This window comes from Helobdella robusta, assembly GCF_000326865.2.
Source record: "Helobdella robusta unplaced genomic scaffold HELROscaffold_62, whole genome shotgun sequence".
Classification (NCBI taxonomy): domain Eukaryota; kingdom Metazoa; phylum Annelida; class Clitellata; order Rhynchobdellida; family Glossiphoniidae; genus Helobdella; species Helobdella robusta.
The window spans coordinates 380,997-396,176 of record NW_008705346.1 but is presented as its reverse complement, the minus strand read 5'-3'; the positions used below and the strand labels follow the sequence as shown (position 1 = coordinate 396,176).

At 34.1% G+C, this 15,180-nt stretch overlaps 5 protein-coding genes across 5 annotated transcripts in view; 3 read left to right on the top strand and 2 right to left on the bottom strand.

The window, feature by feature from the left end:
* Positions 1-284: 284 nt before the first annotated feature.
* HELRODRAFT_88074 (hypothetical protein) lies at positions 285-2,320 on the top strand (the record flags this gene model as incomplete). Its single annotated transcript, XM_009029756.1, has 5 exons — positions 285-489; positions 770-1,110; positions 1,222-1,424; positions 1,508-1,970; positions 2,156-2,320. The coding sequence occupies 5 exons, from the start codon at positions 285-287 to the stop codon at positions 2,318-2,320; spliced, it is 1,377 nt and encodes a 458-aa protein (XP_009028004.1).
* A 46-nt stretch (positions 2,321-2,366) lies between these two features.
* Positions 2,367-4,648, bottom strand: HELRODRAFT_103188 (hypothetical protein). The gene is made up of 4 exons (XM_009029803.1): positions 3,362-4,648; positions 3,131-3,243; positions 2,741-2,891; positions 2,367-2,572 (listed from the first exon to the last, which is right to left on the bottom strand). Exons 1-4 carry the CDS (start codon positions 3,488-3,490, stop codon positions 2,483-2,485), a joined length of 483 nt encoding a protein of 160 aa, XP_009028051.1. The 5' UTR covers positions 3,491-4,648; the 3' UTR covers positions 2,367-2,482.
* A 226-nt stretch (positions 4,649-4,874) lies between these two features.
* On the top strand, positions 4,875-7,929 carry HELRODRAFT_193894 (hypothetical protein). The gene is made up of 8 exons (XM_009029802.1): positions 4,875-5,077; positions 5,286-5,465; positions 5,540-5,704; positions 5,852-5,899; positions 6,080-6,177; positions 6,360-7,451; positions 7,599-7,711; positions 7,734-7,929. The coding sequence occupies exons 1-6, from the start codon at positions 4,997-4,999 to the stop codon at positions 6,706-6,708; spliced, it is 921 nt and encodes a 306-aa protein (XP_009028050.1). The 5' UTR covers positions 4,875-4,996; the 3' UTR covers positions 6,709-7,451; positions 7,599-7,711; positions 7,734-7,929.
* A 565-nt stretch (positions 7,930-8,494) lies between these two features.
* On the bottom strand, positions 8,495-11,049 carry HELRODRAFT_88036 (hypothetical protein; the record flags this gene model as incomplete). Its single annotated transcript, XM_009029751.1, has 5 exons — positions 8,495-8,679; positions 8,847-9,618; positions 9,783-10,079; positions 10,241-10,792; positions 10,918-11,049. 5 exons carry the CDS (start codon positions 11,047-11,049, stop codon positions 8,495-8,497), a joined length of 1,938 nt encoding a protein of 645 aa, XP_009027999.1.
* A 2,229-nt stretch (positions 11,050-13,278) lies between these two features.
* HELRODRAFT_193892 (hypothetical protein) overlaps positions 13,279-15,180 on the top strand; it is a gene marked incomplete at its 5' end in the record, with an annotated part of 8,819 nt that continues 6,917 nt past the window's right edge. The window contains 5 exons of the mRNA XM_009029801.1: positions 13,279-13,303; positions 13,366-13,550; positions 13,634-13,768; positions 13,965-14,027; positions 15,001-15,089. Of these exons, the coding sequence (XP_009028049.1) occupies positions 13,279-13,303; positions 13,366-13,550; positions 13,634-13,768; positions 13,965-14,027; positions 15,001-15,089 (497 nt within the window). The remainder of the gene's footprint in view (positions 13,304-13,365; positions 13,551-13,633; positions 13,769-13,964; positions 14,028-15,000; positions 15,090-15,180) is intronic.

Below are 15,180 nucleotides of genomic sequence, written 5' to 3'. Positions count from 1 at the left end.
TCGTTGCTCGTAGCAACACTAGTTAAAAATGATTAAAAGTAAACTCTGTTGAAATAAACCACTGTCTCTTTGGAAACGCCTGATATAAACAAGCCATGAAGGCAGGACACCTGCACAAAATGTAGAGCCAACAACTAGAAATGAATTCAAAGAAGCGAAACACGAAACCGGCTAGAATCGCAACAACAGTAGCGACACCAACCACGGCAACCTCAAACGCAACGGCATCAAAAAATGAAGATGGAAAGAAACTTCCACGTCGTCAATCGAAACAGCTGATGAAGATGCAGACAAAACAGAGTCTATTGAAGCAAGCGGAGATTGATAAATTAAATTTGGATTTGGAGCAAAAGCAAGATGTTTCAGCTGATAATGACGTCAACAAGAAAATTGGAAGAAATATTGTAGCGGAAGATTTTCGTTACAATCTGCCAAAAATTCCAACGCTGGTTGATCTGTGTCTCAGTCACATGATTGAAGAATTTATAAGTGAGAATATTTATAATTTAATTTATTGTTTGATTATTGGCACGTATCATACATTCTATCGAAGCAATCATTGCAGAAAATAGTCGGTGCACACACAATTACGCTCACAATACGCACAAATAAAATCATTATTTTGATCGTCATAAGACACACAGAGCACAACGCAACCCATATTTTGACCAATTTTTTTTATGAAAAATGTTATTTGGTAATTTTAATTGAAAGGTTTTGAAAAACAACTTAGTGTTTAATAAATTTTTATTCAATAATTTTCGCCAAGTTCACAGAAACACTTTCAAGAAAGTTCCTGAGAAGTTCAGAAAGAAGATAACCAGCCAGCTGTCGGTTGATGTTCCGTTGTGGGTGACGACGGATGTGGTGAAAGATGATGAGTACTGGAAGAGGAAGTGTCGAGCAAGATGGAGGACCAGTGATTCGAAGGAGCACAGAAACAGTTGGAAGGCAACCTACATGGAGATGAACATGCAGGAGACACTGGAACAATTTGTTCCTTCTGTATCTGACCTCAACGATCTTATCGAGTTAATTAATATTTCGTCAAAATTTATCAGAAAATTAAATGTGCAACAGTTATTACCGAAACCGAGCAAACAAAGTGATGTTGAAGCAGCTGAACAAACATCAATCCCTGATTTAGAACTGAACGTTAATGACAACGACCACGAATCGATAGCATCACAAATTATGACAGCCATGCAAAGTAGACATAAGAAAATGATGAAAGATGATAGCGATGAAGACTACGAAAGGCTGGATTTTACAGAAATTCTACCAAAACTGAAACGCCTGGAAAGCATAAGCCTGCAGTACCTCGTCAGAAACTGTGGAATGAATTTTAAATGGGGCCACTTCAAAATGTCCGAAAAAGACTGCACATCTCTGGCAAAAAGTCTCTATTTCTGTAAATCTCTTATGTGAGCAAATAAATTTATTGCTTCTTGAGTGTTTTAATGAAAATTTTTGTCAGCATCTAACGTAAATTATAATATTTTGAAAGGGACATTTCGATTGTAAAGAGCAGCATAGATGACGCTCAGACTGAAATATTATGTTCGCAGTTGAAGGACCACCCGAACTTATCTACACTCAATCTCTCGCACAACAGCATCTCCGACAAGGGAATGTCCACCATATCAACATCACTACTCAACAAACACAGCTTCGTCAGAGTGCAATCCATTGACCTCACAAACAACAGCATCAAATATGCTGGAGTGAAGGTGCTAGCTAAGGAACTGGAAACGAATGACAAGCTATTGAAGCTGCAATTGAGGATGAACAAGATAGGCGATGAGGGTGGTTCACTTATTTTAATTGCCATGGCTAGAAATAAAACATTGAATTTTCTCGGCCTTGGAAGCTGCGATCTCGGCGACATGTCTGCAGAAGCAATCTGCTACATCTTGAAAAACAACAGAACCCTACAATACTTAGACATATCATGCAACGTGTTTGGAACGGTGAGGCTATTCATTTATTATTTCAAGTATTAATAAAATGTTTCGAAATGGCATGCAACCACATACCATATTTATATTATACACTATGCCGCTAACTTGATCATGTATATCAGCAGAACTTTTCACTGACATTTCACATGCAGGCACATGTATTAAAATTAATAAACGCATTATTCGAATTGAAGGATAACGGCGAGGCCATTCGGCAAGCAGTGGAAGGCAACGATACGCTGCTGAACGTTGACGTGAGGGAGACCGAAGTAACAAAGGAAGCTGAATACTTCATCGCTATGAAACACCAACTCAATCAGGAAAGAAATGGAAACGTAGCATCCGACTCTCATTTTTGATAACCGATTTTCATTTTATTTCTTTAGTAATGCAGATCAAAAACACATTTTTAGTTTAATAGATTCATTTTATTCAACAACTTTTATGAAATTGTCAAACAAAACTGAACTGACAATCATTGTAAACAAAATGCATCTATCAGGTATTTTTTATTGAAAAGTTTAAGCGAGGAACTCGTATGGGATTGGCTCCAGTATGATGGGCTTGTTATATTTTGTTGATACAAAATGACCTGGTCTTGGCTGTTCGGGCTGCATGTTCAAAAGAATAACAGAAAATTAGGAATTCAATGCAGTTATAAAATTGAAAGTAGCAATTCAAAATCTTTTAAGCAATAAACATAATAAAATGTTGAAATTAATAATTGTCACACCACACCAATGACTAAATTAATAAGATAAATGAAGCAAGCAGCAGACCTGTCTCTTGCAGAAGACAACAGTCTTGCTCTCCTTGGCCTCTCTCTTCTTCCTCTCATTCTCAGCTACCCTCTTGAGAAACTCCTGCCTGCAAGCTGAATGTTTGATGTGCTCCACTCTGATGTTTACTCTCTTAGGAAGGATTCTGCCCCTGGGTGTGATGTGGTGTGGTGGTTTCAAGGATCAATGTTAGATTTCAAACATATATAATTTTTGTTCGTTTACAGTTATGTACAAATTTAAACTACTAATATATACAAATGAATAAGGAGTATCTATATGAAACATGTTATATAAATCCAAAATCTCAAGTTATATATATCCACATGAGAAACATCGGAAAAAGAATATGGAGATGAATAGGTGGATCAAGTGTCGTGGAAGACTAACTTGACTCTCTTGTTGACAATGACACCAACAGCATGTGGGGTGACATTGTACACCACACCTGTCCTTCCATGGTACGATTTGTGAGGCATACCCTTCTGAACTGCACCATTACCCTGTGTCAAGATATAGCAGACACCACTCAGCAATTTATTGACATTGCATCTAATCATAACAAGTGAAATAGACTATCAGTTATAAAAGGAAATGAAATAAAAAGCTAAAACCACATACCTTGATATCTACCATGTCACCTCTTTTGTATGTCTTGAGGTATGTAGAGATGGGTATGACTCCCCTCTTCCTGAACTTGCGAGAGAACAAGTGTCTCGTTCCTCTTCTATAACCTCCGGAGTTTGTCATCTTCTATGATGTTTCTTAAATCATCAGTTATAAATTAGGATTAGTGAAAATACAAAATTGCATCTATTTACATTTATCATATCAACTTTTTTAGATGCTCATTGGAAAAAATCAAGGTACTGAAAATGAGCTAATGTCTCCATGTGATGAAACACGGTCATTTAAATGAAATGCCATGTGATTAAACTGGAGTGTGTACAATATAACCCCCTGTGATTATATAGAGCCATCATTACACTAATTTCTTAGTGCTCGGCCTAATGCCTAGAAGGTTAAAATAATTTTTTGGTTTATAATAACATTAACCACGATAAATAAAAAAAGTCACGACATCAGAAAGGAATGTTATTGTTAGCCAAAAACAAAGATGATTAGACAGCCAAATGATAGCAAAACACTCTCACCTTGCTGATCTAAAAATCTAAATAATTAAACTCAAAAATGAGCTAATGTCTCCATGTGATGAAACACGGTCATTTAATGAAATGCCATGTGATTAAACTGGAGTGTGTACAATATAACCTCCTGTGATTATATAGAGCCATCATTACACTAATTACTTAGTGCTAGGCCTAATGCCTAGAAGGTTAAAATAATTTTTTGGTTTACAATAACATCAACTAAATTTGGTAACATTAAAATAATAAAATGGCATGACATCAGTAAGAAATGTTATCATTAGCCAAAAGAAAGATGTTTAGACAGCCAAATGACAGTAAAACACTCTCACCTTGCTGACCTAAACATCAAATTATTTGGAATCAAATGACACGCATAAGTTTGTCATCACATGTCAGGACGTTTTAGTGTTAGAGATGCTTCTCATATAAATTAGAAAAAAACATTCAAGACAAAATACACTGAATTTATCTAATACGTTAACAACAAAGCCATCAAAATTAGATTTTAATTACAATTTTGAAAGCGGGATCGTTGAATGAGGCGATCCTGATCTGATTTGGATCAAATCCGACGATGTGAGAAATGCCGGAACGCCCAATGTTATTTGTTTAAACATTTTTATTAAAAAAAAAAAATTATATCAAAGATTTTTCAAACAAACACACGCATTAAAATATAAATTAACGTAACAATGAAAATTATGAGATTCATAAAAGAACCACACTGCTTACCAATAATGGATGACGGAAAAAGAAAGAGAGAGAAGAAGTAATCCAAATGAAAAGCATTGAAAAGTGAACCTAAATAATTAATACATTATTAAGTGATTTAATGAAATTTATTTTAATGGTTTATAACAAATGTTATTTAAATCATTTTAAAATTTTTTATTTTTTAAAATAACATTATTGAAGCTGAACTGAATATAAACTACTTAGCTTATTTAACGCACTTTTCAAATCAGCTGACTTACTGGCGCCACTAAGTTTTAAAGGAATTTAAAAAAATTTAATTTAAAAAACGTTCTCTCGTCACTTATTAATGTCAATTTGTTAATATAAATTCATTTGAATAGGCTGTTGAAGCATACATTTGCAGAAGGCAATGTTTTTTAATGCTCGTTTTTTCTGCTATGGCTGGAGAAATGTTCAAACCCTTTCAGATATTGTCGGAGTTTATTTTATTGTTGGTTCTTCCGTTTAAGTTCAAGAGTTTCTTCACAAATTTATTTAACTTTTTGTTGTAAAGTAAACTAATGATAAAATAGCAAAAATCAGCACTGGCTGGTAGATACAAATTTAAAAAATTAGTTTATTTAAAATTAATTGGAGTACAGTACTTGCACTTTAGTTTTGATTTGATTTATTTCCATTTTTTTTTTACATTTGAACAGGTCTCCAGTTTTTATGACCTTGTAATACTTGTTGAAAAGTATATGAAGACGAACAGACCAGAACCTTGGATTAGTAGAAATGAGTGTTTTTTTGATTATGAGCTGAAAGAAATCTTAATAGCTTTGAATTCTGCTCTAATACTCTCCACACTAATTGTGCTTGTCATCAAAAAAATCAAAGTAAATTAAGAAATTTTTCATTTAATTTGAATATTCTGGAAATAATCTATGCGGTGATTGATGTTTCCATTCAGTGGTCCTTTCAACACTACTCGCTGATAGCCTGGTTCATCATAGCTGCCCTGTACATCTGCTTCAATGTGACCTACATTATGCGACAGTCCATCAAAGTTGTTGATTTGCTAGCAGCCTGGAAGGCTGGGGAACGAATTAATTATAAATGGAAGTACAATTTGATTGTTGGTTCTCATTTTCTATTTGTATTATTGTAATGTTTTTGTTTCAGTGTTTTTATCTCATAATTTGCGTGAACTGCATTCACTTTGATGTTATAAATAATAATAAAATTAATAATATTATAAAACTAAAAGCAAATTTGCTTACAGACAGGAATTGTGTTGTGTTTATTACTGACCATGAGGCACTTTTTTCATGTTAGTAGCTTAGTACTGCTTACCTCCATTGCCTAAATTACTTCAAAGTTTTATGTTACAACAAATTGTAAAGTTAAATATTGATTATAATTGTACTGTCTTTTATTACGATATAATTAAATATATTAAAATACATTTACGAAAAGATAATTGAATATATTAAAATATATTTTTGAATAGTTCTGTGGGTTTAACTTCATGTACAATTATTACTTCTACCCCGAGTCGCCTGCTTACATCTATCAGCCACACTCGTCACCTGCAGACAGCGATGACAGGTTTTTCTTCCTACATCTTCCTCATGCTTTTTCAATTTTTGATTTTGATTTAAAAAGCTTGTCTGATTTTGTGTTGGAAAAATTTTTTTCTTCGTTTTAGGAAATTAATGTACGCACAATTCTAATTTGAGAATAAATGGTCAAAATGAAATTACGTTGTGACAAATGATGGTTTTCATCAGTTTCAGGGCAGAGGAGTGCGGGCGGCAAATTAAATCCTGCTACAGGAGGGAAAGAAATGCGAGAACATTCCCAATCATTGATCCCGTCGAAGTGGCAGTCACGGCAGTCCCGGACACCCACGAGAACGATCTACAAGAAGGAACATCCCAAACAACCCAACCGTACCCTGAAAGTTCGATCCCTACATTTTTTCCAGAAACAGTAAGCACTGTGTCATCAGTTGAATCAAAAAGTTCAAGAACAATTGTGGTTGAGGTTCACCAGGAACCCAGACGAGGTGCGGCGGTAGATGCAGATGAGAAGGTTCATTCCGGTCTTCCATCTCCTGAAGATGGTTTTACAAATTAGATCAATGTTCATCGTGTTAGTCATTCATCAATGTGATAAACACCAAATTTATATTTTTTGAAACATTTGTATTATAGTTGTTGAATAGTTTTTCTCTTTGCGGTTCTTTAAGCACTCGTTGCCTGTATTGTATAAACGCATATTTATTATTTATATACGTATCTTCATCATTGTTGGTTAAATGTTCATTTTCTTGAAAATTAAAACATTACAGTAATTGATTGAATCTTCATTGGAATAACGTAACAATTCAACGAGTATTCATGCTACAGATGACCACAGCTGGTCAGCATTCTTCAAGAATGTTTTTGTTCCATCACAAATTTAAGTTGTAAATATCAAATATCTTGAAAGATAATTTAGAAGTTACACAAACAAAATTAACAAACACGCTGTGTGGTATTGTATAAACATTACTATGAAAATTAAACTTAAGACTAAATTAAATAAACCACATATACATTTAAACTACTACTACAATGTTTGAAGCCCATGTTTATAAAACTGAAGTATCTAACACTGATTAGTATTATTGTTGCTACAACCATTAGTTAATTATAAATATCGACCATTATACAAAAGTTCTCTATTAAGTAACGATTGTAATGCAACCCAGAGTTAATTAAAAATACCTTGAAATACATTAAAAAAATTATGTTTAATGAATGATTTAATAATAAAAAGAATAATAATTATTAATATAAAACAAATAATAATAAAAATAATACGCAATAGAAAGATAACTTCTAAACGTTGTATATATATATATTATTACTGTCAGACAGTAATTATTATTTCTGAAATAATTTATAACAATTACGAAATAAACAATAAATAAAATCCGAGTTTAGCAATAACAAATTATCTACAATACAAAGATCTGTATAGAGCTTGATGATAGATAGAATTATCCGAATGCATCTAACAATAAACTAACATTTATTTAATTGATCGATCATGCTTATACTCACGCATAAGCAGTATATACACGTTTATATATATATATATATGCATATATATATATATATAATATATATATATATACATACATATACATGCATACAATCAATCTTCGTTTACCGTTCAGAGACCCAGTTTCCCGAGGTAGGACATACATACGTATACAAATATTTACTCAAGCACAAATTCAGAAAGCTCGTATGTGCGTATCATATCTGGAAAATAGAGGAATTAATTTCTATTTAAAAGGCACTGCAAAACAAAGAGTAGAGAGTCGACAGTTTCGTTGCTGAAAAATTCAATACATTGGCCTACAATAGATTTTTCTTAAAAATGAAAATATAAAAAGTGAGATTTGTAAGATAAGAACACAAGTTTGAGCGTTCATGTTTGAAAGAAAGGCTACAAATTATAATAAATATGATTAAGAAAGATTGAAAAGGTTAAAGGTGTCTGTTTCATTCAACATTGACGTGTATAATGATCTTCGCAACTTAGTTTTGGTTTAAGTAATATACAAGTGAAAATGATTGCAAAATGTCACCAACAACAGTAACGACATTTTGAGAATTTAACTGGCAAATGAAATCCTGCAAAACAACGCAACAACCTATTAAACAAATGTGCAACTGCTTTGTAAAGAACTTAAATCTAACTCTTCCTAAAAACATCCTAACAACTAAAAAAAAGCCATAAGAACAAAGAACAAAAAACAAAGAATAAATGAACATAAAAAACAAATAACGAATAAAAATATTGAAAAAAAAGAGAGATGGAAAAAGAGATAACAGAGAAAAAAAAGTTAGTGATAAAAATTGATATATTTTCACAGGGTTTGAACTCTCTTCTTTAGCTTCTCTAGTTCATCATAGACAGCCTGAGGCATATCTTTTCCAACTTCATCTTCAAAGAAGGACTTTGTTTCTTCCACATCTTCCATCCAATACTCTTTTGGCAGTGAGAAGAGTTCATCCCAATTGACGTCATCCAATCCACTGGTGTCTATAGAGCCTGTTAGTTACAAATTTGTTTATTTCAGGCATGTATGATAGCTATTTAAAGGAGCAAAACTTCGAAACACTTCCAGACAACTATTGCTTGACATCAAACATTTTACAGGTCCAAACATGAAATGAAACAAATTTGTGATGAACACCTCTTTAAAAATTTGCACCCACCTTTCTTTGGCAGCCAGCCAACAGGGGATTCTACAGCAACATCTTCACCATCAATCCTCTTAATCATCCAATCAACAACTCTGATGTTGTCTCCAAATCCTGGCCACAAGAACTTCCCAGTTTTCTGATCCAGTCTGAACCAGTTGACGTGAAATATTTTTGGCAGCTGTCTACCAGGCTGATCCATGGACAACCAATGATCCAAGTACTTTCCAAAGTTGTATCCAAAGAATGGTCTCATAGCCATAGGATCGTGCATGACTCCACCAGCTTTGTGCTCAGCTGCAGCAGTTGCTTCTGATTTCAAAGCAGCTCCGATCATTACTCCATGCTTCCAATCAAACGACTCAAAAACGAGAGGCACTCCCCTCGGACGACGACCCCCAAATATGATTCCTGAAATTGGGACCCCGTCTGGATGTTCCCAGAGAGGATGGATAACTGGACACTGACTGGCCGGCACACAGAAACGAGAGTTAGGATGGGCAGCTTTACCTTCCATTCCTATTTTCCATTTCTCACCAGTCCAGGTTGTGATGGAAGTGTTTGGATCGATCTCCTTCTCCATGCCCTCCCAAAAAACTTTACCATCATCAGTGATGCCAACGTTGGTGAAAATGGTGTTCTTCTGGGCAGTCTGCATAGCAACTGGATTCGTCTTCCAGTTAGTGCCAGGTGCAACTCCGAAGAATCCATTCTCTGGATTGATGGCTCTTAACTGTCCATTGGAATCAAATCTCATCCACGCTATGTCATCCCCAATCACCTGCACCTGGTTGAATGAGATGATTCAATGGCTGGCTGAATACATGAAAACTTGTGTGCATCTAGTTTGATGAAATATAACAAGATAAAATTCAAAAATTTTTCTAATTTATAATCTTTAAAAAATAAACAACAATAAAAAACAAATGGAAAAAAAGAAAAGTAACAAACTTTGAATCCAGGAATGGAGGGAGTCATCATAGCCATGTTGGTCTTGCCACAGGCACTGGGAAAAGCAGCAGCAAAAAACTTTTCCACTCCTTTTCGATCGGTGACACTCATGATGAGCATATGTTCGGCCAGCCACCCTTCATCTCTGGCCATGCAGCTGGCAATTCTCAGAGCAAAACATTTCTTACCAAGGAGGGAGTTGCCTCCATAACCACTTCCATACGAGATGACTCTTCTCTGCAACGGGAAGTGAGCTATCATGATATGTTCCGCATCATCTGGCCAGTGGTTGATCACCTGATAAGGTGGAGATAAAATTCTTCATTTAAAAATTGGAAAACAAGGTTGGAAATACTTATTTAACAAAACAGATTGGGACATATACAATCTGAAAGGAATTAACATAGAAAATTATACAGCTAACAAAAATAAATTCAAAACAGTGCTCTGACTCCCACCTTTCTCTGCAGAGGCCTGGGAGCACCAATGGTATGAATGCACTGAACGAACTCCTGATCTGGACTTTCTTCAATGGCATCCCACACTTCAGGGGTCACCCTGGTCATAATACGCATACTCAATATGACGTAATTGAAGTCGGTGATCTGAACACCACTCTTTGAAGCTGGACCACCGACGGGACCCATGCTGAAGGGGATGATGTACATGACACGCCCCCTCATACTGCCAGGCAGACGACTCGCCATCTCCTCCTCAGCCACACTCCGACTCATCCATCTGCCTAGCATGCCGTGTGGGATCTCCGTGTCATCTTTGTAACCTTCATACTTCTTGCCAGTTGGGACTGTTTCACTTCTTTTTTCTGTAACAATGAAAGTTTTATTTTCAACTCTGGCAACATCTTTTGGATCTGTTCTACAGGCAAAACATTTCTCCATGCCCTTCAAAGGAATCAAGAGGCCTCTGTCAACCAGCTTGTCTGCAATCTCTTGTTCTTCCTCCTCTGAGCCATCACATATGTACACACCTTTTGGTTGCAAGAGATCAACCTGATGCAATGGCAAAAATTAATCGATGAAAAACCAAAAAAATTATTAAAGTTCTTATAATCACTAGCAATAACTGACAAATTTTCAACAAAATTCTAAAGTTGTAACATCATTAAAAAACTAACATAAGTAGCCACAAATTCTTGAACTTTGAGAGGCAGTTCAAGAAAGAAACCCTTAACCACAGGAACGTGAACAACACCACCTTCAGGGAGAGTCACATCATCAACCTCCTCGATGATATCCTTTGAATCCATGATAGAGGTCACTCTGATCCTGTGTCCATCTGTCGTAATCTTGTTCTCGAGCTTCTTTTTATAGTTTTTTGCTATGGTTTGTGAGGAAGGTGGTTTTGGAGGAAGTCCTAGAGGTGGTTTTTGAGTTGCCATTTTCTGTTTTCTCTTCCTCTTGTATTTTATATTATATAGAAGACCACAGTTCTTACTTTACAAGTACTGATGTTTTTGCAACTTATTTGTTTATTAGTGGAATCTGTAACTAAAATAAAAAAATTATTTATTTTATTTTAATAATATATTAGTTAATTAATATAAAAAATATTTTTTCTAATTAAATATTTTATTTTACAGGCAGTCCTTTCTTTTCTTTTTCTCCAACAAATCTCAAAATGTATTACTACACTACTAATAAAACTAAATTTGCCACAAACCTTCTAACCTTTATAAAGGAAACAATTGAAGCCAAAGTCAAACAAAGCTTAAAAACATTCCTAGTTGCTAAAAATAATATGAATAAATAATAAACAGCAGAGAAGAACACTAAAGCAAAAAGTGAACAAATAAAATAAAAATTCACACAAGATACAAAAGCATTAATAAGCACACATCATCACAGAATCACAAACAGGATCACAATTAAATTACATTAAATTAAATATTAATGATTAATCATTACAATTACATTACAGATTACAATATAACATAATAATAATTACACTACTACATGGTATTACATTACATATTTAATTATGCCATACACTCTATAAGTCTATAACAAAAAAAACCAATTTGAATGAAACTTTTCATTTGTAAACTAACCGTGCTAAGGACGTAACTTCGACCGACACAACACAGGTTAGTTAGGTGACCTTAACTTACGTAACGTGTTGTATCGTGTGATGAATCAACGAATACAACTATCACCACACACTACACAAATATATCCTTTTATTTATCTTCTTATTCAATCATAATATATATATATTTATATAGTTAGATTTATATAAATAAATATAAATATAATATAACTATATTTAATTATTTTATATATTTATATATATTGTGTGTGCAGTGTATGTATATACGAAGCGGCGTTTTTACACGAAGTTAAATGAATATTTGAAGTTTAACATTTAAAGGTCGATAATGAATATTTCAAATAGTTATCACTTCAGTTCAGTGCTTTTGTATATAGAATTCATAGTTATCCTTGTTTTTAGGTTAGAAATTAGAATAATGTTCTAGTTTGAGATGAACTCATTACAAAAACTGTTAAATAATAATAAAAAAGATTGAACATTCCTTTTAATAAGCGAGTGTTATTGTATTTATACAAGAACTGTAGTTTAAAATGTTAGCACTACCATGTATTTATTTAGCCTATACCATATAATTAGAATAACATAACATACTGCATGACAAACCGTTTTTTGGTGTGAAATGTGTGCATGTGTTATAAATATGAAGTATTCGATTCATTTGATTAATCTACGTAAAAATGCCGATATGATGAAGTATCAATCTCCTTACTTAGGCAACGCAACCAGTCCAAATTTTTATCGTTATTACATCCGTGCTGACAATATTATTAAATGTATTAAATGATAGAATGCTTCCGTTATGTCAGATAAGACGCCCTTCAAAATTCATTAACAGACTTTTTTATGCCTTGCATGAGTGCACTCGAAGTTTGAAGTGTTAATTCATGATATGCTCGCTATTTTTAAAACTTGTAAGTATTTCTGCTATTACTATTCACAGGACTATACTGACTGAACGGTGAATACTACTACAACACAAAATATATATAACTACTCTTATTGCCAAAATTTCTACAACTATGGCTACATTCTAATGCCATAGATGCCAACTGCCAACAAACCAGGATCAATATGGATTTTATTATTATAATACCAATATGACATCCCAAATGATTTATGTGGGGACACGATTATTTCAAACGTTTGTAAGTATACTGCTTTTAATAACATAGTATGTGTTAATAGTACAAATGACAGTTAGAGTAATGAAAAATAATTATTATTGGTGCAATGTGGGTGAACAACTCTTGACCAAATATTTTCTGAATCAAACTGGTCAAACCGGTTAAACTTTATCTGAAAAAGTGTTAACGAAAGTTTACTTTTAATTTTTTGCAGCAGGAATTTACTTTTAAACTTGTCCCTTTAAAAATTTGTTTATGTTTTGACTTTAGTGAACGATCCGTTTTTTATGACAAATTAACAAATGGCGACAAATTCATCAACGATAGGTAAATTATTTATTAAAACATTTTTTTTCAGTTAATAAAAAATTCACGTTAATTCAAAATAGAAGTTAGGAAACCGAGGGACATGTTGAAAACATATTATGGCCTATCCACTGCTGATTCTTCAGCAGTCAACAATTTGAGCCAGCAGAGCAAGAGATCGTCTGCCGCTGATGGCAATGTCGGAAGTCCGTGCGACATCAACGGCTCAAATTTCGATCCGGAGATGTACCTGGATAAACTCCTAAAAGTCAATTTTTGATCAAAAAATATTTCATAAAAAATAACATCCATTTGCTCTTTAATTTCATTTTTCAAATTTGTACTTGACAGGAAAAAACATTGACAGAGCTAGTTGACAAAGAGCATGAGATGGTCAGGATGATTCGGACTTTGGATAGTGACATGCAAACATTGGTTTATGAGAATTATAACAAGTTCATCAGTGCTACTGACACCATTAGAAAGGTGGTGGGCTAATTATGCATGTGATGTGTAATAGTACCTATCAAGCATATATACATATATATATATATATATATATATATATATATATACATATATATATATATATATATATATATATATATATATATATATATATATTGTTTATCTTTATATGCATATAGGACATAAATTTAAAAAACATGTAAAAAAAAATTAGTTACTTTTATTAAAAAAGATGAAAAGTGACTTCAAAAAGATGGAAGACGAGATGGATAACCTGGTGAGAAAGATGGATGACATCACGACATTCAGCAGCAGCATCAGTGCAACACTTCAGGACAGGAGGCAGAAGATCACCAAACTATCTGGATGTGCACACTCTCNTTAAAGAAGGTTGTGATGATGAGGATGGTGGTGGTTGTGATGGTGGTGATAATGATGTTTTAGGATAGTAATGATGATGATGATGGTGGTAGTGGTGGTGATTATGATAATGGTGACTATGTCGATGTTGATAATGATTTATCTTGGTAATAGTTACAGTTTCTGTTTGATCTCCCAAACAAATTACAAATGTGCATCGACGAAGAACAGTATGTACAAGCAGTCAGGTATCATCATCAGCATCTTCATCATCAGCATCATCATCATCAGCATCATTCTCAACAACGTCATCATCGTCAATATCAGCATCATCATCAGCATCATCATCAACTTCGTCATCATCCTCAATAACGTCGTCATCGTCATCATCATCGTCGTCATCATCGTCATCGTCATCGTCGTCATTGTCATCATCATCGTCGTCATCATCGTCATCGTCAGCATCAGCATCATCGTCGTCGTTGTCGTCTTCATCACCAGATACCACATGAAAGCTCGGAAAGTTCTGCACCAGTATCAGAACATGCCATCTTTCCAAGGCATCCAGCAAGACTGCAGTGAAATTGTTCAAGTGCTAGTCCAAAAACTAAGACAACAGTTTAATAAGAGAGATGTGTGTCTTTGTGTGTATGTGTGTGTGTTGTGTGTGTGTATGTGTGTTTGTGTGTGTTTGTGTATTTGTGAGTATTTGTATGTGTATGTTTGTAAATTTGTACGTTTATGTTTCTTGTTGGTATTTCACACTATTTGCTGGTTGTTTATTAAGTTTTTGATTTGTCCGTCTGTGTGTGTATTTTATTTGTGTGTTCTTGTGTTACTATCATCGTCATCATCATCATCAGCATCATCATTATCACCATCGTCATCAGTGCAGTGCCAAGCAGCTGACAGAATGTGTTGACCTGTTGCTGCAGCTGAATGAGCCAGCCGACATGCTCTGTGATGAATTTCTTACCCAGTAAGATGATGATGATGATGTTGCTGATGATGATGACGACGACGATGATGATGATGGTATTGATGATACAAAGTGGTAATTATGACGACGA